This window comes from Pyxicephalus adspersus, chromosome 2 (genome assembly GCF_032062135.1).
Source record: "Pyxicephalus adspersus chromosome 2, UCB_Pads_2.0, whole genome shotgun sequence".
Lineage (NCBI taxonomy): Eukaryota > Metazoa > Chordata > Amphibia > Anura > Pyxicephalidae > Pyxicephalus > Pyxicephalus adspersus.
This window is the reverse complement of record NC_092859.1, coordinates 14,202,589-14,229,088: the sequence shown is the minus strand read 5'-3', so window position 1 is coordinate 14,229,088 and position 26,500 is coordinate 14,202,589. Positions and strand designations below refer to the sequence as shown.

Here is a 26,500-nt window from a genome sequence, read left to right as displayed (position 1 = left end):
ATATCCTCTCCTCCTGTGTCACTGTCTGTATGTCTGTCATTTGTCACCCCTATTTAATGTACAGTGCTATATAAATCCTGTTTAATAATATTAATAAAAATAATAATAATAATAATTACTAAACATGATATACAAACGCTACATAGTCAGGCAGGATTTCACCCTTTCCTTACAATGCTGGTGTCCTAACACCGATGGCGACCATAGAAGATCCGCAGAGATATGTTTTATTAATATTAATAACTTTTATTTATAAAGGTACAACCAAATTTAGAGCGTGATACATTAAATATGAGTTTGCAAATGGCAAACAAGTGCAAACAATTTTCTTTTCATTTCATTTTTAACCACAATCCAAAGACTTACTGGAAGGTTCACTGCCTCTCCCCCAAACCACCTTTATTGCAGATGACTGTATCATAGGCATTAGGTTGTAAGCTAATTTTTCCTGTGTAGCCTTCCAGAGTAAGTGCCCATAATTAGTCAATGTATTTATAATAGCTGTGGCTGAGAATGAATGTTTTTGGGAAATTCCAATTATTCTGACCTTGCACTGATAGGGCTGTGCCAGGTTCCTCATTGATTCGGAAATCCCCTCCTTCTCCAGGTTTCAATTCATTATAGAAAAGAGAAAGCAGAGTAAGAAAAGAACAGACAGTGAGAAGTAGAGGGTGGGCTGCTTTCATAGAGAGGAGGGCTGAGCAGTGAGCACATATCTGTAACTCATTACAGAGAACACACACAAGCTAAGGAGAAGGAACAGAAGAAGGAGCCTTGGTGTACTTGTATTGGAGGCACAAGCAGAACCTGAGAAGGGGAAGTCTAGCATACAGGAAACAAGAGTGGAAGTTCTCAGGCTGGATTATATCAGAGCTCTGAAGCAGAAGTGATTAGAACGACCAGACATTGATATATTGATATATTACATTTACAGGATTCTCCGTATTGTGGCGTGGAGCTAAACCTCTGGCTCATACCAAATCATGGGAGTCTTTTGGGTCCTACTGGCTGTATTCCATTTGACCGTTCTCAGATGTGCAGGTATGATCTAAGAGTGTATATGTAAGATAACGATACTAATTATCTGGGGAAAATACCAGCTTTTCTCTTTTTCCTATTACCATTGGCAACAAGTTGCATTTTTACTGGCCAGGCTGAGAACATACTAGCCAATTGGCAACCCAAACATAATATAGAAAGATACTAATAATATTATCTTGTACTTATATAGCACTAACATATTTTGCGTCCCTAGTCATGTAATTACTGGGGTTCACAATCTAATGTCCCTACCATAGTCATTTTTGAAGGGAAGTCAATTAACCTACCTGCAAATTTTTTGGACATATATATTACTTAGTGTAGACCAGGCTTTCTCAATGTTTGTAAAACAAGGGAACATTTGAAATAACTTTCAGGTCTTATTGAACCCTTGACTTAGCAAATTAAATAGCATGGTGGTCATTGAGTAGAATGCCTCCAGTCATTGCTGGCCAAAAAGATCATTGGTGTCAGTGGTAACCAACCTGGGATGTACGGTTTGCTCAGTGCTCAAGGAACCGCTAGTAACTATTTGGAGGTATCTTAGGTTTTTAAGGAACCTGGTTGACAAACACTAGTGTAGACTTTAGATTTCATAGGACTTTACAGAATAACTAGAACCCTGCATGAGTCTATATAACAGTGGAGCTTGCAATCTAAAGCCCATACTGCCCAGTATGGTCTAGGTTTGGGTAATCTCTGTAAGGGGGAATAAAGCAGTCATATAAAAGCCCCACACAAAAACGAGGAGAACAGACAACTCCCAATAGATGGGGTTATTTTAGGAGATAGATTTAGCTACCATGATATGCCACCCAGCGTTACCATGCTTAGTAGTGATGGAGGGGCGGGGTAGGTTTGAATGTTATCCTTTACTAACAATATATACAAAAAAAATTAAAACATTTCAAAAATAAATACAAAAGGCAATTGCTGCTAAGCTGGCCCGTTTTGTGGTGAATTAATTTAAAACAACTAGATTCTAGGGCAGAGGCAAAATATTCTACTTTGTATCTAGCATTCCTTACCTGGTTTGTTTCTCAGAGTCTTGAATGCTTTGCTGTGCTTAGTTTAGAATGTTGCTGTCATGTGGAATCTGTACAATGTTAGGTCTCCAGCTGTAGGCTGACCCCCATGGTGTTAAGCAGAATTTGGATTTAAAGGCATATATACATATATTTATCGAGGTGGTAATACAGGGCACAATGAATTAGACACATCACAAAGCTTTCACTGATGATAAATATCCTTATTGTGGCATGTTAGCTCTGTAAATTGGGGCTAAAGTATGGTTGCAAAGGGCATGGCCCTTCCACCCCAAGTTACATATACCATAAATATTGAAAGACTGTACATTAAGTTATAAAAGAGGGACAGTGGGTAGCTCTAACAAAGTCAACCTTTCACATTTCATTTTTTTAAAGCTAGAAACTTAAAGTGGAATGCCACCATTATGCCCCCTAGTGCCACCCTGTCACTATTCCAAAGTACCAACAGCTGGCACATGTAACAAGATACTGAGCCACACACCAGTGATGCCATCACAAAGAGAACTTTTTTCTCTAAACGTGGACAGAGAGAGTCCCCCCACAAAGGATTCCTTGCCCTGGCACATTTCACCCGCAGTGCGATTTGTCTTAGAGGTTTGGTTGGTTAGCAGATCACTGCTAATTGTTCATTGACAGTAAAATCAGGAAAGGCAAGGCTTGTTTCAACAAACCAAATTGGATATTTAATGCCAAATATAAAAAAGCATAATATTAAAATCTATCATACAGCCTTTGAAGCAGACACCATAAGGAATTCATTCTTTTCCCTTCCTGCCCTGCCACCCTTCCTAAAATCATATGCAAACAATGACTTCCTGAGGTCATTTGCTTGGGGCTAGGCAGGACCCTGAGTGCCGCCTCCTTATATATACACACACTCCAAACACACACAGATGTTAACCAAAGGAAAGGAATATAAATTGACCAGCGGCATCAAAGTGGTGGTATAATAAGCCCCAATCAGTGTTTTGCGATAGGAAAATAAGCAACTGTAATTTGTGTCAGTGGAATAAACTGAACCCCAAATAACTGGTGTAACTGGAGTGGAAATGTGTTTCAGTGTTTCCTGACAGATTGCCAGCATATCCGTATTTCCAGGTGTTTTAGCATTTGGCCAAAATATATGAGATTTAGTCAAGGTTTTGGCATACCATTGAAATATATTGTGCAACTCCCAAGTTTCTCAGCACATTAAAAAGCTCTATGCACATAAGCACCAGAATTTGGAAATTGTCCTGTGGGAGATACCAAGGTGTGTCATATAAAACCCGATACTGGGTGTTTGGCAGGGCACTGGTGGCAAAATGGATCAGTGGGGGGTGTATATTCATAGGTTGACAGGAAAGAGAAGGCAGCAAGCATGCACCCTTTTGTTCTTTATTATTAAGGGTGCATGTAAAGTACCCCGACCCACCCCCCCCCCCCCCCCACACACACACACATTCTTCCAGTGTTGAAAGGCATGTGGCCTGGCATGTAATAGTGCAGAAAATTGACAAGGGGGGGGAGGTGTAGGGTCACTGCCGTCCCTTTGTCTGGTCACCCAAGCTGTATACTTGCATAAGGCTCTTGGGATATAAGGGAAACTCTGTGCTGTATATTTCCTTTTTTAATTCCTGTGTAATTATTGTGTAAAGCTATCTCGGAGGGACTTTGCTACAAGACTGTTTTGCTGCTGCCATTCACTTCATAAATTCTGAAAGGCCCATGGCCTGATAGGGTTTAGAAGAGGGAACATATGCCCATTTCCCTCTCTTTCCTGGCTAGTCAGGCTGCATGCCAAGGTAGGAGTCTATTTGGATTTTTTTTTTCTTTTGTCATTGTTGACCTTGGAACTGCATGGAAATGCCAAAGAATCAAAATTCCACTTATCTCTTGAATGTGGACTTCCCAGGGACAGACCCTACAATTCCCAGAACACCAATTTGCATTTCTTTAATCTTCCAGTATAGATATATCTGTGATTTGTAAAACATTTTTCTGATCTGAAGAGACATAAAAGACATGTCCATGGAATGACATTGTGATATTGCTTGCCTTATGGATCTACTCCTGCCCAGGGTCTAGTTGTATGGTCTACATGACAGTGGAAACATCAAATGTAGGGAGTAAATAATTACACCCAGACACAGTATAGAATTCTGGTACAGGTCCCAATGTACAATATGCCAGCAGTAGACCATCAGCCTTAACCTGGAAATAGTTTGTAAGATGCTAGATATCATGTGCTGAAACCAACAGTAACCAATCACAATCCATCATCTTCTGTTCTCAAGTTCTGCAATGTAAATTCTGATTGGTTGGTTTAGGTTGCAACACTGAGAAAATCATTTTAATAAGCGTGATTCCTCATAGGACATATGACAATTTGTATGTGCTTCTGTATTTTCAATTTAATAACTATAGTGCTATAGACTAGGTTTAGTTCCACTTGTTGACCCTTTGTATACAAGGGCCATATAACGGTTGGTGTATATAAGGCACTGAGGGTGAGAGAATGGGAACAGTGTCAGTTTGTGCTATGGCCAGCCATTCTTCAGATAATCTTTGCTGCTGACATATGTAAGTTATTCAGAGCTTGGTGGATGAATAGCTCGGCATTCTCTTCATGCTTAGCACTGAGAGAGAGAGTACAGCTGCTGATCCTCCGACCTTTGGTATATTGTACTATGTTGAATAGAAATCCATCACATATACAGGTGTCCCACAACTTTGAATGACCATCAAAGGTTGGAGGTTGTCCTCACACCGATACCCCTCCTGTTCTTTCACCTCCCTTCTTTATATATATTCAGTAGACACCTCTTTAATTTTTACTGTCATCAGAAACAATCACTAAAATAGTTTTGGACAACTAATATTCCAAATGAAGAATAAGCTTGGTCAGTTTTTGTCTAGTACAGTAAAGGTGCATAAAGGTGGGACGATTTATAGGGTAGACCCTCTATGTTGGCATTAGAAGGTATGACTTCCCCCAGGATTACAATGAACCTTATCTAGGTATTAAGGAGATAGGTTAGTCAATTCTTACTCAGATCGAAGCTAGTCCAAGCCTGGATAAAAACTGGAGCAATCCAAGATATGACAGCATACTATACCTGCCATTGAGAGGTATATGGGGTGACATATAACAGGTATAGTATGGCCAGACGATGACAGCTGTTATTATTTGGTAGCTGCATTGGCTAAGCCTTGCTATATCTTTCATTTCAGAGTGGAATTTTTAATTTTCAGCTTTGAGCATCTCCATCCAGGGACATATTAAGATGGCTTGGCTTTTGTTCTGATCCCCATAATATACAGTAAAGAGGTTTTCTCTACTGCTGACAGCTGGTGAACTAAACTAAACTAAAGTATTAAATCTTAAGTCATGAGCATAGTTCTTAAATAGAGGCTTGGACAAGCATCTTCAGACAAGACCAGACCACAGTCCGGAGTAAAAAATAGATTAATAGTCAGGATTCAGATAACAGGGCACTGGAATGTTAACAAGGACCAAGAGGGACCTTCTGCTTAGCAAAAATAGCACATTTTGTTTTGGCAGCTCAAGACAGTGTAAGGATGCAAAAAGAAGTTCTTGAGCTCCAGCCCAGTGACTTTGCCTAGGTTGGGATTATGTTGTTGTGCTGCAGGAAGAGTTTTCCCAGTTTCCTCCTCTGTGATCAGGTCTGAGCTTCCTACTCATTTTGAGTGAGTGATTCAGAAAGTAATAAAGGCAAGAGGATCAGAACACCAGCCAGGCAAGAAGTAACTTGAACGGCCGGGCCGCCATCTTCACCTCTTCTTCTCGTTCTTTTTTCCTCCGTCACCCGACCAAGGCACGAGATCGGGTGAAGTAGGTTGGAAAAAACATGCCAATCTCATTCATGATTCACAATTTTTTTTCCTTTTCATGAAAAGGCTCCTTCTGCACATGCCTGAGGTACTCGGGCATGCACAGAAGGAGCACCCAAGAGCTTCCCGGGATGTGTGACGTAGGTGTCCCGGGAGGCTTTGCGCTCCCATTTATTCTCGATCACCTAGGCCCTGCTAGGTGCATCATTACAGTTGGTTCAAGGTACTTCAAGACGGGGCCTTTCATAGAATATGTGGATGTTCTTCACTGTACCCTCTCCCACTCCAGTCTACCGGCCACTGAGAGTGCTTCCTAACACTTATTATAATGACATGAGTTGGTATTGTAAGCAGAATAGGTTGCTCACATTGGCTGGTTAAATGTTGGATATTTGAGTTAGGTGGTAAACTGCAGTAATCCGGGTAAAAGATATCAGGGAGATATTAATTGTTTACCCATTGGCCAATTGGTGGAGTACCCATTGACAGACACATGGCAATCTTAAAAAGATTTATCCCCACTTCTTGTTCTTCTGACCAAAGCTTCATAAGACAGTTAAAGCATTTGTTATTACATTAAAGGCACAAGGAGTGGAAAAAAAGCCAATATAGAAGCAAAAATCTTTCAGGACTCACTCCTAAAGCTAAGTGCAAATGCTGGATGGTCATCTATGATGAACAATTGTCAAACGTTGCGCATAAATCCAGCAACATCCTTCATCTATCTGACCTGGTGGATCAATATTAATGGAGTTGGGGTGACCACTATATATCGTAGAATAACACAGTAGATTGTCACTTGCTTGTCCTCCCTTTTCTATAGAAAAAAAACAGTGCAGCATGTTCAAGGATCAATAGTTCTCCTTTCACTGAAAAAGACCACGAAAGATCATTTCCAGCAACAGTAATCTGACGTGTGTACAGGGCCTGTCCCGAGTCAGCCCAGTGTCATAGTTGATGCATTTGAAGTTTGGTCAAACCATATTTGATGGTTGATGTTGCAATGCTGAGATCAGACCTTTTGCAGACTTATTGCAGTATTAGAATCTAGTTGATGGAAAATATAAATTGTTGGATCTGAGATTGAGATGTCTGTGTTGAACATTGTATTGAGAGACAGAGAAATGATGACGAGTGGTGAAAGTGAATTGAGAGAATTGCACATTATACACGGCCTGCCAGAAATAGACATGTGAGAATCATGTGGGGTCAGTTAAGAAGCTCAGTCAATGCAAAGTGATGTGTAGACAAAGAGGAAATCAAGTTTGAGTTTCCAGATGTCCAGAAGTTGAATTTCTTCTATTCTGCATGGAAAGATACTAAATATAGGATATTATATACATATAATTTATCCTACTATATGAATAGCCTATATAATAAATCAACCCCTTTGTTCTCATTCCAGCAGGAGTGTTTGGGGCAGCGCTGATCCTGATATTGCAGGTCCAAAAGACTGAAACTGTGACAGCATGACATTAAATTTCCGTAACCTCAATACAATAGATACAAGCGTCTCGACATGTGCACTTCCCCTTTAAACCACAAACTTATAACGTGGGGTTTTTTGCTCACATGATTTCCTCTTTGCCTTATTTTAGAACACTTGCAATACAGAAATACATGACATGATTGATATGAAGACTGAATCACATCGGGCCCTATACTTATTGTCAGATACGGCCTGGGCTCTGATGGAAGCAGGGCACTCATCACTGGTATTGCATCTTAAGGTATGCCCAGGAAGAGCAGGAAAATATAACATATGTACAGAGGCCCACCATGCTGATCATTACACCGATGAGATCAGCAGCAAAACACCTCTGAACCTGTTACATTTCTGGTTTCCTTCCAACACTTTCTTTAATAGGGTGATCACCAGATAGAAATACTTAAGCATTGTGGTCACCCCATGCTGTCCCCAGCCTGCTGCAGGCAGTGCTTCCTACTAGATGATGGGAAGCTGCTTTGAATATTTAGCAGCTAAGATAGGGACTTTTTGTAAATGTTCAGAGGACAGTACAAAGAACGAACTCTGTACAGTCTACACTGTCCTATACTATGCAGGGGATGGAAGGAGGGAGGAGGAATAGGAGACTCCCCGCTGAGTTCTCCCCAAAAGAATACAATACCGGCCGACAATCATTTAGTGATCCAGCATGGCAGATGACAAAACAGCTTTTTTGAACAGATTCTTCTTGAGTATTGAAATTCTTGCACACAGCTCAACCAAAACTTATCATGAGATGTGATAAAAAAAAAAGAATAAATAGCCAGTTAAGGGTAATACATAGAAGATTGAAAAAATAAGCCACTAATATGGTATATATTGTATTTGAATGTATTCATTTTTAAAAAATAATAAATAAATGTTATTTTAACTATGCCTAGAATAATTAGAGACCTATAATACTTTTTACTTTGTAGCCCTTTACCTATTCTACAGGTTCTATTCTTCCAAAATTTGAAAATTCTTTGGAGCCTGGTGCATGGATTGTAGCATCCCTGGCAGTATTATTTGGGCAGCACGGTGGCTCAGAGGTCTGGCCTTTGCAGCGCTGGGTCTCAGGTTTGGGTTTCAGCCAGGATATCAGCATAGCGTTTGTGTGTTCTTCCTGTGTTTCTGAGGGTTTCCTCCAACATTCCAAAAACAAAATTAACACTCAGTTAATTGACTTCCCCATCAAATTGCACTTTGCTAATAACATATGAATATGATGGAGACATTGTGAGACCTTTTAAGGAACAGTTAATGACATGACAATGGACTTTGAACAATGCTGTGTAATATGTCGGCGCTTTATAGATACAGGATGAGAATTATAATTATCAGGTTTGCTGCACTGGTAGTATCAGCCTAAATGGGCAATTTGGACATCTCATGTATCTCTATGTACACATTGATGACCAATATAAACTATCATGACCATTAAAGGCAAAAATCTGGTCTTTATACAATTGTTCCCTGACATTTCTCAGTGATCACTCCTGCTGTACAGCCAATGACTGATGTTGTTTTCTTAATAGCATGGATTCCTCCCAAAATCATCAAAAAAGAAGCAATAGCTGTCTATGAAAAATGTGGCTGATTTTAAGAAGAAGCAGATTTATCATTGTCAGATAAACAATGACTTTTATTGAAATGACAGTTACAAAAACGACAACTATTGTGCCCCCTCTCTAATCCAAAGGAAACGATAGTAAATAGATGGATCCCTTTATCCACAGGAGATCAAACCCTTTGATATAGGGTTCACACTAGGAGATAATCAGATTAACAGAAGGCCAGCATTTAAAGGAAATGGTGATTATATGGTGTCCATGCATAATAGATTTTTGCCTTTTAATAAGGATCCCCTGGCCAGAAGGGGAGAGAGGTCATGACCATATGTAATGAAAAAATCAAACAATGGCCCCATGGAACGCAGAAAACTATAGAATGTGGTTGGGTGGAATAAAAAGAAAAGATCCGAGCTTAAAATACATACCTAAAAATGATATTAATAAATTGGATAGTTATAGTAATGAGAAGAAATATATCAGGAAAATTAGAAATGTTAGAATACAATTCCTATTAAATTCTTCTAGTCCCTAAACACAATATAAAGTGAATAAGATGGTTTCCCATCCTTTACATAGAGGAACCTCTTGAAAACTTTCAGATCTTTAGGAATCCCCTACTGGAATTAATACCCACAGATCACAGTATATTAGCATGAGGATCACTGGGAAGAATGCTTCTTCATTGATGGCCAGTGAGAAGAATATCACCCTTACAGATTGCCATGGGTCTCAGTTAAACTGACCTGGGATGCACAAATTGCTCATTACTCAAGGAAACATTAGGAACCTCTGGAGGAAACCTGATTGAGAAACATTCTTTTAAGTTATGCATGGATGTCCAATTTCTGTTAATGGAAACAATCTTTCGTGACTGTTTTCAGCGATACTAGGACACACGAGCACTGTACCCACATAGCTGTTCTGTTCTATAGAGAGAGAGAGGGAGGTTGAGGTCTCCCCGCTGCTTCCTCCACCACAAGAAATTACAGTGGTTGTCCACATTTGGTCATTTAGCGATCCATCATTGCAGATCACTAAACAACATTGAAGGACTGTTGTAGATTTTTAACTAGTATGATCATGATTGACCATTACAAGAATGTTTTGTTAATTTCAGAATCACTGCTTCATAGATGGATCCCATAGGATAAAAGCACATTCATTTTACATAATCATTTACACATAATTATTACTTTGTATACAGTGTATTCCTCGGTCCACTATTGGAACTTTTGGAAGGGCAGAATATTCTAAATAGATGAAGCGTGTTGAGGTTAAAAATCCATTGGTTACCGATTGGTAGGTTAAGCAGCTAAATTTGCAGTGGGTCTGCATGTGTGTTTCTGGTTTATTAAAGAGTGTAAAAATAATGAAAATCTAAGCTCCCCTGATTGCTGATCACCAATGCACAATGCATAGAATAATTACCTTTACCTCTGCTGCTTACCTCAGCATGGACCAGGATGAGTCATTAGGATGTTACTTGTTTATAGAGAGATTACGGTACGGTACTTCCAGTTGCAATGGAACGACAAGTCTCCATTTCCTGGCTGACTTTATGCTTCCCTAATTGTCAAGGGGTGGCAAGACAGGAAAAAAAACAACAGAGACCTAAAAAATGCTTTATCCAACAGTGCAAAATTATGTAAGATTTGACAAGAACAGCAAAGTATAAATAAGTGACCTAAACAAGTGAAAAAATGTAATCGTTTTACCGGACCTGCTTAGAGTAAAACAGGCATGTAACCGTCAGGGCGCACGCAGGGTATATATATAATCACTGAACAGTCATCATTGTACGGTGCTGACTCAGTTATTACTTAATATGAAGCAGGGAAAGGGAAGGGAGTTCTCTTGTTGTGGACACTCTTAAATGTTGCCAATGTACATCAGTCCAAAGGCTGGGGTGGCTACAATGGGAACACAGACAGATCCTATAAGTCAATGTAGCCACCAATGTAGCCACCCTTAACATGGGGAAACCCTTGTAATAACTTTTAAGTCTTGAGGAACCCCTCTTATAATTACTCTATGCACAAATCACAGAAAATTAATGTGGTGGACATTGAGAAAAATGTCTCTTACATTGCTTGCCAGAGGGAAGATTATCACCCCTACAAAAAGATCATTGGTGTCACTTAATCTGACCTAAAAGTTGCAAATTGCTCATTGCTAAAGTAACCCCTAGCAATCTCCGAAGAAACCTTGGGGTTCCATGGAATGCTGGTTGAGAAAAACTGCATTCTGATGGAAAAGTACAGGTGGACACAACCCACCTACTCCCGTTGCAGGCTCAGACTTGAGATAGGTAGAGTTAGGTTGGTTCTGGCATCATGACATCACTCTGGGGGAAGTTTCTTCCCCTTTGAGTAACGCACGCCTCCCCTTACATGCACGGTCCGGAGTCTGTAGATTTAGTGGTCCATGAGCTTCAAAAGGTTGGGGACCACTGAGCTAAGAGATCCTACCACACAATACCCTTTTTCGGTCTGCCCCCTTATTCCAGTACACATGTATAGAGCCAGCTCCAGGGGAATATTTTAGTACTCAGTTAGACTCCTGCCCACCAAATGATCATTATTCTCTATAGCCGGGCCAAGCACATGTGCAATGAGCAGAAACACATCTGGTGGAGAAGGGACTTATCTTGGGCTCAGTTAGTAAACATGGCATCATGTTAACATCCTGTCTACCCCTTCCCTACTTTGTAAACTAAGAAATAATGCTTTGAGTCAACTTTTACTGCAGTAATGATTTTGGGGTATTTTTTTGTCTTGCAATAACAATATGGCAGCTAATTTATTTAAATGCACCAAAAGGCAAAATAGAAATGCATGAGGTGCCATTAAAAAAGTGCAACATGCTTACTTGTGTATGGATTGCCATCATACCATACTACAGGTTTCATTCAAAATCCGGCCTTCAATAATCCAGGTCCTTCAGTTTTCCGGCATGGATTTCTGAATGCATTTTCAAATTTACAATGTTTTCTGGAGGCGCTTTTTATGTTTGGATGGTGCTGTACTCCAGAATCAGCTGTTAGGTCTTGCTTTTCCTCCATAAAACGAAGCTGTTCCTGATGCTGTTACTGTCAGTCATGATAATGATCATCCTGACAGCCTGGTTTTGCTTCTTTTCGAGGGTACAGTAATGTTTACAAATCGGAGGCACTATTTTGTTTAGTTGAACTAAAACTGAATAAAACGGTTTTATTTAGTTGGTGCACTTGAAAATTTAATTTGCTTTTCCTTTAGTGTCATTTCATTTAGTGTTATTTCATTTTAATATATACAGCATATAAAACCTTCAAAAATCCGGCACTCCTCGGGTCTGGAGGTTGCCGGATTTTTGAATGTCAACCTGTAACAGGTGTGACAGGTCTCTGTGGGCTCATATTTGTTCTTAATGGCAACCCAATATACCTTGCCAAAGGATGTGTGTTTATGAGCACTTAGGGGCGAGTGCCTGGGGCAGATGGGTGAAAGGAAAGCACTGAGCTACAAAAATAGCAGATTGTGATTGTCTAAAAGTAAGGGGCATTTTGCCTATTTTTCTTTATATACATTTTTGTTTGCTTTGGGTTTTCATGGTGCATTACTAATGTTCATTATTATAGCATGCAGACAGATGTTTGTATTTCCTGTCAAGTGGCGAGTTCAGACCTGTAGAATGTTTAAATAGAGGTTTGTGGGTTGAATTTCTTAAGAAAAAAAACAGAATGGCTTTTGTTGCATTCGACACATACCAATTGTGCAATCAGCAAAGGATAGGCATCTTAAATGTGAACTCCGGGCAAGCAGCTATAACAACTTCTGTTCATTACTATGGAGGAGCGTACAGCCGGGTGCCTCTTCTCCTTTCCATTTTCCTCTTAAAAGAACTGGATGGCACTGTGTGTACAGCTCTCTTTCATTCATCTATCACTGGAAACAATCAGAAAAAAATTATTTCCAGCACAATCATCTGACATCCCTCTGACTTTATCTGCCTTGCCAGATAGCAAAATGAATTAACATATTGACTTTACAATTAAGGCGGACCTTTCACCATAAATGTCACATTAGCTTATTCATATTCTCCTCCTTTCTTAATATTAGGATTTTGCATCCACCCATTTTCTATTTTTTCACCTAGATGAAGGAGATCAACAGATTAGTCCAGCAGCCTCCAAGGATTTCCATGTCACACATGGAACCCGACCCATACCTGTCCTCGGGCTACACCTCAGCACACCAACAACACTCTTGTATTATGATCAGCAAGGTGCAGCAGAGCCACATTACATTCCTGGAAGTGATGGAGTGTTTGGCCCTGCCAGTCCCTCTAAGCTGTGTACACACATTATGTCGCTGGAAACAATCTTTTGTAAGTATTTCCAGCGACAAAAGAGTGACAGATGAATGAACAAGCTCTGTTCAGTTCTATGGAGAGGGAGAATGAGTGAGCAAAACCCTTCTGTGTTCTTCTCCATTGACTTGTAGATTGGTCATTCGCCATCAGTCATTCATGGATCCGTCTGGACGAATCCATGAACAACTCTTGGCTTCCATTGTAGACGTCACAATCTCACCCAAGATAAGCCCGACTTTTCTGTCCAGTGAGAATCATCTCACATTTGTACATAGCCATGGACACTCCAGACATGCATCCCGGATAAGGAGCCGTAATTATGCAGAAATGCAACCTCTTGCAGACATATTCAGGTCCTTTGACCGTCTTCAAGGTGAAATGGAGGGATATGCTGCAGAATACTCTCTAAACTTGGCTTCTCACATCAGATTCCACTCCAAAAGATGGCAATTTAGCTTCCCCCCTTACTGGGGGACTGGGATCCACACCCTCTAATTGTCCTTATCACCAACATCACCAGGAGTGGTGAATGGAAAGTAAAGGTAAATACAACATTTGAAGTTGCCACCGGAGTTGGCATATAGAACAAATCTTCCAGTTGAGACGCTTTTTATGTGACAGCTATCTAGAAATCAATTGGAAAGGTATCTTTTTACATTACCAGTGTCCTCCCCAACCCCTTTTAGCTGGGCGCAGCCTCCTAGGATTTCCATGTCACACATCTCAGCAGGCTCTATGGTATCTTTCTCTAATATTGTGCACAACAAGGTAAACCTGTAAAAAAAATGCCCAAATCGTTATTTCTGAAAACACTGGGAGTTGTCCGCCTTTTTCTGGGTTTCTAATATCGGCTCTCTAGATATTGCATTGCTAGATTGTGCACATGAGCGGAGCAAGATCAGGCACTGCATCCTCAGGTAACTGGCTGCTGAAAAATAAGAAGCGACAACTGGCCCATTAAGACATCACAGTGGCCGAATACAAAAATTATTTTGTTGGGGGTGATTTCATTTAAGAATTTAGTAAAGTATTATATACTAATCACCATCACTAATTTCTGATTTGCTCAGATCGGGAAGAAGTCACCGTTAACCCGTCATTCCATTGGGAAGTAGAAATGAGTGGGAAATGTCTCTAACAAGGCAGAACTATAATCCTGAGTGTGTAACTCCATTCTTGCTCCATGGATGCACTTAACAGAAAGTTTTTGATGACGTTACACTCTAAAATATTTGCCATTTGCAATCAATAAGCAGAATTTCCAGTGAAGGCGGAATGGAAGTTATTGCTTCAAATTTGCCATAATTAGGACACGCGTGTAACATTATGGAGACTCTGAAAATTGTCTGATCATGTGACCTGTCAAAGTCACATGGCTGGATCCCCTCAAATCACATAGCATTCCCTTCTCCATTGCTCATCAGGGTAGGTCACAAGTACTGAAGAATTAATAACCCCCAATAACTTCAAATTGGCCTCAGATTTCTACAATTCCTGGAAATTGTTATTTTGACAATATTACATTCTAAATTTATAGTAATGAGTGTTACGTTCATTTTATATTTGATACTATTTATTTGGTATTAATATATTTTGCACCTATCAAAAATGAAGGTCGAGGTAAGACCAGAAGAGTTTGCATTGTAGAGGACAAGAAGAAAGTGTGTATTTCATATCCATATCTAATTCTAAACACGTGTCATATATATGATTAATGAACTGGTTGACCCGGTCAGACTCTATAGTGATTACAGAAAGGGTGAAAAGGAAGTTTGATAGTTGAGGATGTCACATAATAAGTAAAGATGATCAAGCATGGGGTGGTCGTGTTTTATTATTCTGGTATATCGTTCTTTTCCTTATCATTGTTTTATGTTTTCTTTTTTTAGGGAACATCTGTACAGTGAAGATTGAAAGTGATAAAGATTTTGTATTATTAGGAGAAACAGCTACCTTAAACTGCTCCAGCAACTGTAAAGATTTGGTGTGGGAATCCAGACAAACAAAGGAGAAAACTGACACCAAAGACTATTTCTCTTCAGTTCAGGTCAGAGTTAGTGACTGGGCAGATTCACCCATTAAATGTCTGGCAGAAGAAGAGTCAAGCTACGGAAGAAGCGAGGGCAGAGTGATTCCTTATGGTATGTTATTCCTATACATGTTTTTCAACACACTACATTAATATGGATGTGTGAAAATGATCCGCCATGTATATAAAAGTTTATATATCAAATCTCAAGAAAATATTAAATAAAGAAAGGCTGCCTATTCCTCTGCTCCATATAGAAATACCTAAATATAAGTTTATATATTAAATGTAATACAGCATTTCAGTATATTAATTCAAGTGGAAAATTTTGCAAGGATTCAGTCTACCTGGCAGAGTATGTTCATGACTTTTTGCCCAATATTTTTGGAAGACATAAAAGTAATACATTCAGCATAATACACACAATGCCTTAACACTTTCAGGTATTTGCTGCTCAGTTTTGTCTTTTTCCTTCTTAATACAGATTTTTTCCAATCCCAATCTCACACCTTTCCTGAACTGGTTTTTCTCAATTAATAGACTGGACCTCTAATCTGCTGCCATTAAGAACACAGCTTGTTTGGCTCAGGCATACCACGGGTATATTCAGACAGACACTACATCCGTTTCTCTAAAATCTCCAACTATAACATGTCAGCCCAATGCTTCACATGGACCTACACCCATATTGCCCCCATAGCACACAGGATACATGGCTGGAACTTTCCAGTTTCTTGGTAAGACCTACCTGTCTTTAATTAGTCCCCCATCTTGGAATGCTTATTCTGATCTTTCAGGGACCCTGTAACTGCGGTCACCCACTGCATCTCTACTTCTGCCACTAAATTAATAAATTATATATATATATATATTGTTCTTTGCCTTGAGATCAAACTTCCAGCAGACCAGTCTCCTCATTAAGATCTCACCTACAGCATGTCCATCAGTCTTTACACTGAGATCCAACTTCCATCACACACATTCTTCTCTCAATTGAGATGTCACCTTCAGCACATACATTGGTCTGTCTACTAAGATCCAACCTCCAGAGCACTCATTGGTTTCTTCCCAGAGATCCATCATCCAGCACAAACATTGGTCCCTAAACTGAGATGCCACCTAGAGCACACATCTTGGTCTCTCCACTGAGATCCAATTTTCAATATGCACATTATTCTCCCCATTATGATACAAACTCCAGAACCCACATTGCTTTCTAACCTGAGATCAAACCTCCAGAGCAAACATTGATTGATCCCCAGAGATCCAACCTCCAGAATACCATTTGGTCTTTCCACTGAAACCTAACTTTTAGTATACACAATAATCTCTCCATTAGGATACAACCTCCAGAGCAAACATTGGTTTCTCACCTGCAATCCATCTTGCAGCATACACATTTGTCTGTCCACTGAGATGCTGCCTACAGCCAGACAGTCTTAAATTTGCCCTCACACACAAGTATTGGACTGTGTGCCCGATCTTCCACTAGATATTGCACACTTAGCCCCAAAAACTCACCACTACAAAAGAAATCTTTCTCTTTGTTTTGCAGTAAATGTATTAGTAAAATCTTGTTCCGAGTAGTGCAGAAAGTTTAACTTCAATTAAAAAAGATAAAGTTGTTGGGACTCCAAAACTACCTGAGATTTTCAGGCTTTATACAGCACATAGTGCATATTAGCACCTGATTTCCACTGCAAATTTTGCTATAAATAATTATGTCACTCTAGGTGCATAGCGGAGTAAATTAAATATTGTGTCATTGCAGCTCTGCCATCTAAAATGACCATAGACCTGATGGAGGGACTGGAAGAGGACAAAGAGCATGAAGTCACCTGTTCAGTGTATGACGTGGCTCCTGTCAAATACGTCATTTTATCAGTGACCAGAAGAGGAGAGGTATTTCTCAATAAAACATTTGAAGAGGACACTAGAAGAGAGCCACAAAATCTGACGGAAACATTTAAATTCACCACAAGACGTAGTGACAACATGCAGGACTTTGCCTGCCAGGTCACACTAAATCTTACAAGAGTCACCAATACCACTGTGCAATCATCTAGCGTCCTTGTCCGGACATTTGGTAAGTCACATCATATGTGTTACATATGTTTCTATGTGATCTCCAGCTTCTAAACATCTTCCTATTCAATGAAGAAAATGTTATTTAGGAAGCATTATAAAATGATCTCCTTAGACATTTTAAAGGATGTCTGTGATGGAGAATAGTAAAATGTACAGGCTCCCCATTACTCAGTGATGGACTTTCTTGTAGATGTATCCACAGAATTCTGTTTCATAAAATGCAGAGCCTGGGCAGCCATTCTCAACTGGAGTCAATAGAATTTTACAGTCCACTGTTTGATGGGGGTCCCAAACTCATGTCATATTCATGAAAATAACCCCCATCAACATAACACCTTGTAAAGACCCTTTTGTCAATATTCTTCTTTGACCACCTTTGACACCAGTAGTGTAAAAACATTTGCTTGCACATTGATCCACCTGCCCAAGCCAGATTAGTTTCGGTTCCTTGCAAAGGATATTTTTCTATGATTTGGTACATCGTATAAAGGCTTTTGAGTGTCTTGCCAGCTCTGTCTGTACCTGTACACCATTGGGTGAGCTTTTCATATTACCTAGAAAAAAACTTATAATTGTTCAACTACAGGCCAGCAATGTTTATGTAGCTACCCCAACCCCGCTTTCCCTCATGTTAAAATGCTTTGCTGTTTCCAAGTCACTACATTAATTATGAGTGTATTAAATACCTGTTTACCTGCCTCATACATTACCATAGGACATGGTACTGGTGAGTGGGGCAACAGGCATTCAACTTACCCAAAGTTTACTTGCACTGGCTTGGAAGGAGAAGAGCAGTTGTAAATATTATAAACCTACCTATGTAACAAGCATCACTAAATTATTTGTGTTTCACTTCTGATTGCAGCTCTGCCAGAGAATCCCCACATTACGACTGAGGAATGGGTAGAAAAAGGGACTATGACTAATATTCAGTGTAAAGTCCTGAATGGATTTCCTACTGAAGATAACAGGACACAATTGTCTGTTGATGACAAAGCCATTGGTTCTGGAAATTCATTTCTTTCATTTTCTCTAAATACTGATGACCTACCTGTGGGTCCACATAAAGTGGTTTGTGTATCTGAGGTCTTCAGTTTCTCCAAGCAAAGCGAGAAAACTATATTTATTTATGGTAAGGGCACATTTCTCACGATAGTGTAAATACTGTCATCTTTTCCTTTTGTCTTTACTGCATGTTTTTTTTTTTTTTTTCAAATAATTTTTTATTAGTTTTATCATTTTACAATAGAAAAACAAACATATAAACAACAATCAACAGGGGGGGGGGGACACTTTAAGCTTGAGATTTTAAAGATAGCACACCAACAGTTCTTGAATCAAATAACATAGCAGTTATGAATCGATTGTATCCGCAGAAAATGTGATATTCATAATATACCACGTGGAGTGTTGAAACTCATGAAGTATCGATGATCTCTCTGTGGTTGTGAATGTGTGTAACATAAATTTGTACCATTGTTGCCAGAAACAAGTTATACGGTCATCCCCCTTACTGCATGTTTTTAAAGTCCAACACTGGCGAGAAGAAAAGAAAATGCCCATGTAGTGAACCAACTGCCTCCCCCTCCCTCAAACACACTCATACTAAGCAAGTGCTAAATTCTTTCATTGTGTATGGGAAAGGAATAAATGGTAATAATTTATTATGCTTTTCTTTAGACTTTCCACTAACCAGTCACCTAAAATGGATTTCAACATTCCTCTGGTCACAAGCTTCCCGACACTATTATGTACAATGCAGGACCAACAGTCCTGGTCCTGCATTGTGCATGGGAATATTATTATAAATATATTATTAATAATAATAATAATAATAATAATAAACAGGATTTGTGTAGCGTCAGCATATTACGCAGCACTGTACATTAAATAGGGATTTGCTAGGGTTCACTCGCACCCCAGGATATTGCACGCATCTGCCCGGTATCCTGGCATCCTCCAGATACTGCCTTAGTAAATCAACTCAAATATCTAAATCAAACTGGTCTATTGTATATGTGTTACCAAATAGATTTTATCTTCCTTATATTTCCTTGGATAGATTTGGTTTTTAATAAATGTGTGCAATCTGGGTGAGATTCACAAAAAAAAGACTTAAGTTGTATGTTTTATTTTCATGTAGAGTATTGGTATTTACCCACACATTTACAGATTATTATTTAATTACTTATTTCCATTCTTTTACAGAATTGCCTGCAGTGAACTTAACATTGTCTAGCAAAGTTGTGAATTTTGGTGACACGGTGGCTGTTGGCTGTAGTATAGTTGGGAGTAATGTGGAATATTTTGGTCTGCGTCTAAATATGAATGGAGTGGAAAAGATGGTAAACTCCTCAGACCTCAATGAAAATATTACCATACAACACAGAAAACCAACTATTAATGCTACCTGTGAAGTATTTATTCAAGCAAATACAAAGGTGATACACACATCAGACGAGACCCTCACTGTGTACTGTAAGTGTTTTGAACAAGTTTTGTAATGAAGAGATTATAACCAATATTATGCATACATTATCAATGTTTAAGATTATCGTGATGTGCTTAAAAAAAGTTATTCTCTTAATGTTCACCTAGGAGTCAATTTATGTTTTTTTCCAGATTCACCCAACCTTTTCACATTTTTTTTACATTGGGTTCACCCATGATAGTCTATCTTCCAAAATGTATTCCTAGGACAGCAATATATCAATGCCGCATCTTATAACAACATCCTATTCTATTGACACATTTCATAGACATGTCCACATCCTCAGGAACTCTGTTATATAAATTGACAACAATTCTCACAAGGGTGGCAATCCTTTCAATATGACAGCTCAATAGGGCTAAAGAGCGGCAAATCAATCTATCCGTTAGAGTTACTCATTGCCAAGAATACAGCCAATAGATGCAATAGATGCCAGTAACCGCTTTGTTCTTAGAACTGCAAGTGTATCAATGTTGAATAACAAAATACTTGAGTCGCCAAAGGCAATGCTTTTAAAAGTAGTTAGAGTATACCACTTATAAGTATATATATATATATATATATATATATACATGAATATATATGTATATAAAGTATACCATCAGAATAACACTACTGACTCATGCTGCTCAAACTGCATCATAGAGGAGAGAGTTGATGATAGTCTATCTTCTTCAGTCTTGGAGAGATCAATCTATGCAAGTAAAATATGGAAGAACCATAGGTCAATCCACACATTTTCTACCTTTTATTAAATGTGAAAATAATTGTGTGAACATAATAATAAATAGAGGTGTCCATAAGTTTGGGAAGCCTTGAAGACCAGGTTCATAGTGTAGGTTCAGGTTATTGTCAAGCCATTTCAGAGACTAGAATGCCACAAATGTAAATCAGCCAAACATAGTTCAGTAAAGAATGAAGTTCTATAAAATTTTATGGTAAAACTGTTTTTTGTTCCAACAGAGCTTAAACTTTGTTATACACTACATGGCCAAAGGTGGTGGACACCAGTCCAACACTCCAGCAAATAGCCAAATTTATTTGGACACCTCTTTAAATTATCCAGTAAAGGGTACTGTTAATGCATAAAAGACATTTGACACAAATACAACCCTAAGTTTTCTGTTCCTGCATCCTGTCTCCTGTGTCCCATGCCTTAAACCAACGTAATAAAGACATAGGTTGGTGACTTCCGTGTAAACGTACTTGAATTACTTACACACATTGTTAGGATCAGGGGTCAGGCTCGGAGTCCAGTGGCTAAAACAGAAAGCAGATACAGGCGGAAGCAGTCCAGGATCTATGCAGGTAGCAGATAAGGAGCAAACACAAACATAGTCAAAGCACAAGCCTTGGTTGGTAGCCAAAGATGTCAGTTGGAGACGTAGTGCAAGGAAGAGTGCAATGTGACAGTAGCAGGAGGAGCAAGATATTTGCAGAGCACAATAATCTGGCAACAGAAAGTTCAGAGACATGGCTTAAATAGGAAGTTCAAGGGAGGGGCCAGGATTTCAAGGTTCAGCAAGATACTAAGTATCAAAGATCTTTGTCCAAGGAATCAAACAGAGTGCAAAAGGCAAACCCTCAAGTGGAGCAGTAGACAGAGCTGTAGCCTGACACCGACACATCCCTTGGTTCGGATCCTGACACACATCCTTGATATCAACCCTTTGGAATCATGCCTTTTGGTCATTATTCCTGACCTTACAAATCAATTTTGTAGGAAGTAGCACAGACACCCTCTAAACCATATGGAAAGCCTTCTCAGAAGACTGGAGAATATTAGGGTGAAAAATATTACAGTACATTGACATGTTGGAATATAATCGGCTCTTCTTTTTTTCTCTTGTTACAGATCCTCCAGAGTTTAATGCCAAGTCTTGTCCTGACTCCATCATCTGGGTAGAGGGACAAGAAAGGATGTTTGGTTGTAGGTCTGAAGGCAACCCAACTCCTGAAGAACAATGCAGCTTCAACAACCTGTCCCTGCAATCCACATCATACTTCACTGCAGAAAGAAACATGTCTGGAGTCTACACGTGCCGAGCATCAAATTATCTAGGAACAGTGACAAAATCAGTAGAAGTTACAGTGCAGTGTATGTATAAACTATCAAACAATAAATGTGTGATTGTACTACTTAGGGTTCTATTTATAAAACAGGAAATCTGGAATTTCCTCAAACATTTTCTGGTTGGAATCTTCCATGTGTTTTAATGACAGTAAATAATCCCCACCAAGGAATGTCAGATTCCCTCTTTTATAAATAGACCCCTAATTTCAAATTTTGCGTAAAACTATTATTTATCATTGCAATGATCCACCCACCCTCTGTAAAAGATAAGTACTTGTTTTATCTAGATATCGATGTAAATTAGGAGTAAAACCTTGCTCCTTGAACAAGCAGAAACCTTGCAACCTTCCAGCACTGCATTACTTTTTATATTGTACATAGGCCATGGCATCATCTTTATTATTACACAGCATTTATATAGTGCCAACATATTATGCAGCCTTGTACAAAGTCCATAGTCATGTCACTAAGCATACCTCAAAGGAGCTCATAAGTCCCTACTGTAGTCATATGTCATTAATGCAGTCTAAAGTCAATTTTAGGGGAAGCCAATTAACCTAACTGCTTGTTTTTGGGATGTGGGAGGAAACACAGGGAGAACCTCCTTGCGCCCTGGCTTGGATCTGAACCTGGGATGTAGCAGTGCAAAGGCTGGCGTGCTAAGCCCCGGGCCACCATGCCACCCAAGTCTCCTTGTCTAATTTGTTCCTACCAGACCATCAGGGCAGCTAGGTTTGTGAAGAAGCTACAGGGGGTTTTAGGGTCTGGAAGCCTCATCTTTCATGATTAAAGAAAGCCACCTAAAACAAATATTAGAAAGCACGTATGATACTGAGATACTTCTTAGATTGCATACTGCCAATATACAGCTTTGAGCCTATAGACACAGTCTTATAATAGAACTTGCATTGCTATTTACAGGAGCAATTCAAGACAAACACACATCTTTAAGGTTCTACCTTGGTACCATTAATAGGTCCAAATGTTCCACATGTTAATGTTCCTGTTGTTGAGTTTGGTATAAAGGAACTTGAGTGATCTGCACACGGCTTGACATCAACCCTTTGGGATGAAATACAATCCTAATTATGGAATTTTGAGTTCAGGTTCATGTTAGTTTTCCTGTTAGTCTTTCTAGGCCCTTTCATCCTATGTTTGATTTTATTTACCTTTTGTTTTTCAGACCCACCAGAGCCCCCAACAGTGAAATCAACAACATCATCGGTTAATGCAGGAGGTTCTGTCAATTTAACTTGTCATTCAGATGCTCTGCCTCCACCTGAATACACCTGGACAAGCCCCACCTCTACAGGGGTGGAATTCTCCCAAGACAAAAGTTTTATCACCATCAGTAAAGCTTCTTCTGAACATAATGGAACCTACATCTGCCAAGTCAAGAACCAACATGGGCAGTTTTCAGCAAAGCAGGAATTGGAAGTTAAAAGTGGTAAGTGATGTCAGGAAGAGACATTGGCCCTGATTTATTAAAGCTCTCCAAGGCTGGGGGGAATACACTTTCACCAGTGAAGCTGGGTGATCAAGCAAACCTGGAGTGGATTTATTCAATGTCATTTGCTATTTGCTAGCAAATGCTTTGAATCCTGGACCAGATCCATCCCAGGTTTGCTGGATCACCCAGCTTCACTGATTAAAGTGTATTCTCTCCAGCCTTGGAGAGCTTTAATAAATCAGGGCCATTACATTTAAAAATTAAAACTTCTATTTGAGTGGAAATTGGGTATTCTGTATCACAATACTATTCTCACCCAACTTCCCTATTGTAAACCTTATACTGTAACACGGACAAACTGATGCCATAGCTCTTTTAAGAACTTCGGTGTCCATCATCAAATTAATTTGTACCTGTAATTAAACACTGTGGCCAATTTTCACACAAATATATATATTTACTAAATATCACACTGTAAGTCATCCTGATATAATTCCTTTACCTCTTTATTTTTTAAATGGTAAATATTCCTCCCTATTTAGGTTTTAGATTAGTGTTTAAAGAAGATATTGGGGGTACAGTGAAGAAAACCCCAAAAGCACAATGAAAGTCATGATTTAATTTTATTCCGACTCTTAGGTCATACAAAGCCAAAATTCAGGATCCCCAGGCCTAGGGTTCAAAGGGTCTCTGTACATTAGGGTTTGGAACCACTGAACGAAGTAGAGTGTTGGGATCCTAAGTGGTAGTATGTATGAACACTTTTGGTTTGAGTGACCACACTAATTAGCTCCCAGGATCTCTACAACTTTTCAAATACTCATTTTGTTTAAGCACCATCAAAGAAGGGCCTGCTGAAGCCCTGAAACAAGTCGGATTTTGATAATATAAGTCTGAATAAAATTCATTCCGGGCTTTAAACTTTCTAATTTTAGTTCTTCAATCTAAGTGCCCATATCGACAAAGAACCAACCTTCAACCACCAATCTTTTGAGTGCTGCCAGAGGAGAATCAAATCCACTAAACTTGTTAAGACATGGCCAAAGACACCTTCTAATTTAAGCGTTCGAGTTATATTTTCGTGCTATCTTCATAAAGACAAAAAGATCCAAAATTTTAGATATACTGGAAAAAGACACAAGGGGAAATTTGCAAGAACACCTCTTCTGGTAATGACTGTCTATGAGGGAAAGCCCATCTTTCCTCTTACTTACTACTCTCCAGGACAGGAAGTAAATAGAAATCTCTCCATAAATAGATATAATTCAGTAATTCTCAACCAAGGTTCCTCCAGACGCAATAATCAATTTGTATTTACTGTAGTCAGGACAGTTAAGAGACAGCTTTGTATTGTTTGTAGGCTAGACATGGTTACCTAGACAATGAGCTAGTAATCCATGCAGTGGGTCTCCTTTATTTTATATTTTAATATCCTCATGTTTTTACAATAATAAATTCTCTCTAAGTTCCACTGAGCTATACAGCTGGGAGCTGCATTTCTGGCTCCCTGCTGCATCGGAATGTAATACATTATTTCCTGCTTTGTGCCTCTACTTATTCTCTGTGCCATTCACAAATCACAGCACAAACAGATAAAAAATACCTAATAACAGCTGCCCCTGGAGTTGGGTCTGAAGTCCATCCAAACTCTCATTTCTATTTATTTTTACCTGATAATAACACACTTCCTGTCCTAAGACGACAAGATTCACATATCTAATAAACATTTCACACAAAACACTGCGTTATTTAAAAACATTTACTCAAAATAGACGAGAACGGCCTTTGTAAATTCGGCCGCCGAGACCAAATTCTTGGGACCTGCAAGACCAATCAGGGGAGTGGAGCTGTCGGCTCAGCTCCGCTGATTGCTCTTGCAGCCCTTTACAAGTTCTATGTGTTCTTGGATAGAGTTTCTCTATTCAAAAACACTGGAGTCCTGTGTTCCTGAATAGGGAAACTCTATGCAGGAACACATACTACAGGGTGGCAACAGCAATTAGGGGAGGGGAGCAGCTCTGCTCCCCTGATTGCTGTTGCAGTCTGAGAGAAGGAGTATCGCGGCTCCATTTATGAATGCAGCCGTGATAATCCTCCGATAGTGATTTCCAATATTTTTGCCCAAATTTCGCGGAAGTTCGAGGAAATTTTTATGAGAATGCCAGAGGCATGCTCGCTCATCCCTACTCTATACATATCCTATTGAATAATTATGATATAGATATATTTCATTAGAAACATATCAATAAATGGAAATCCAGAATGTGTTTAGTTTGGTTCATAAGCATGAATGTATGACACTGACTTGTTTTTTTTCTGCTTTCTTTACAGATAACTCTGTACTTTGGATAATAATTGGTTCTCTTATAGGAGCCTTTGTTCTATTTACCGTAATAGGCCTTGTCTTCTATTCAATCTGGAAAAATGGAAAAAGAGGGTGGTATGATCTTTTGAAGCGAAAACCACATCGTGAGACAGAAGTTCCACTGCATGAAAATAGCACGGTGTAGGACTGGAAGTTCTCCATTATAGCCGAATTTTGTGCATTAACTGGTCCCTACAGTGCTGTTAGCACAGATATTCTGAATACAGGATTCTGAATACGCATAGGACAATGACCATGCCCAAAAAAGGACCAGGCCTAGTCCAAAACATACAACACATCCATGTATGAACACTTTGGTCATGGAGCTTGTGTACATGAAGAAATCCTTTGTCCTATTTTTTTATTTAAATTGCCATCTGGATTTTAATTATATAGAAGATTTCAATGGATTTGTATATAATGTACGGATCTCAACTTCTGTGTTTGTTAGTATGATGTCACACTTATCTACACCCGTTTTACTGTGTTCTTCTATAAATTTTTGTTTCTTTCATGCAAGGGTGAAATTATATTGTTCTAGTTTGGAAATGATGCCATGTTTGTAAAATATATGGATACTATAGGAAAACACTAAAGTGTAGCATATTGTAGTACAGAGTTTGATATTTTGGTTTGGAGCAACAGCACATGAATTGTAACGGTAATAGA

General features: G+C 39.1%; 1 protein-coding gene across 1 annotated transcript; it reads left to right on the top strand.

Moving 5' to 3' along the window:
• Nucleotides 1-299: 299 nt before the first annotated feature.
• On the top strand, nt 300-26,500 carry LOC140322952 (intercellular adhesion molecule 1-like). The gene is made up of 8 exons (XM_072399623.1): nt 300-1,041; nt 15,224-15,475; nt 17,135-17,449; nt 18,317-18,583; nt 19,660-19,929; nt 21,798-22,040; nt 23,200-23,463; nt 25,798-26,500. The coding sequence occupies exons 1-8, from the start codon at nt 984-986 to the stop codon at nt 25,974-25,976; spliced, it is 1,848 nt and encodes a 615-aa protein (XP_072255724.1). The 5' UTR covers nt 300-983; the 3' UTR covers nt 25,977-26,500.

Excerpts from the sequence above, each read along its gene's own strand:
- LOC140322952 (XM_072399623.1), top strand. The coding sequence starts at position 984 with ATGGGAGTCTTTTGGGTCCTACTGGCTGTATTCCATTTGACCGTTCTC. Across the intron at positions 18,584-19,659 it reads GAAAACTATATTTATTTATG|AATTGCCTGCAGTGAACTTA; the intron begins GTAAGGGCACAT and ends ATTCTTTTACAG. Across the intron at positions 19,930-21,797 it reads CGAGACCCTCACTGTGTACT|ATCCTCCAGAGTTTAATGCC; the intron begins GTAAGTGTTTTG and ends CTCTTGTTACAG.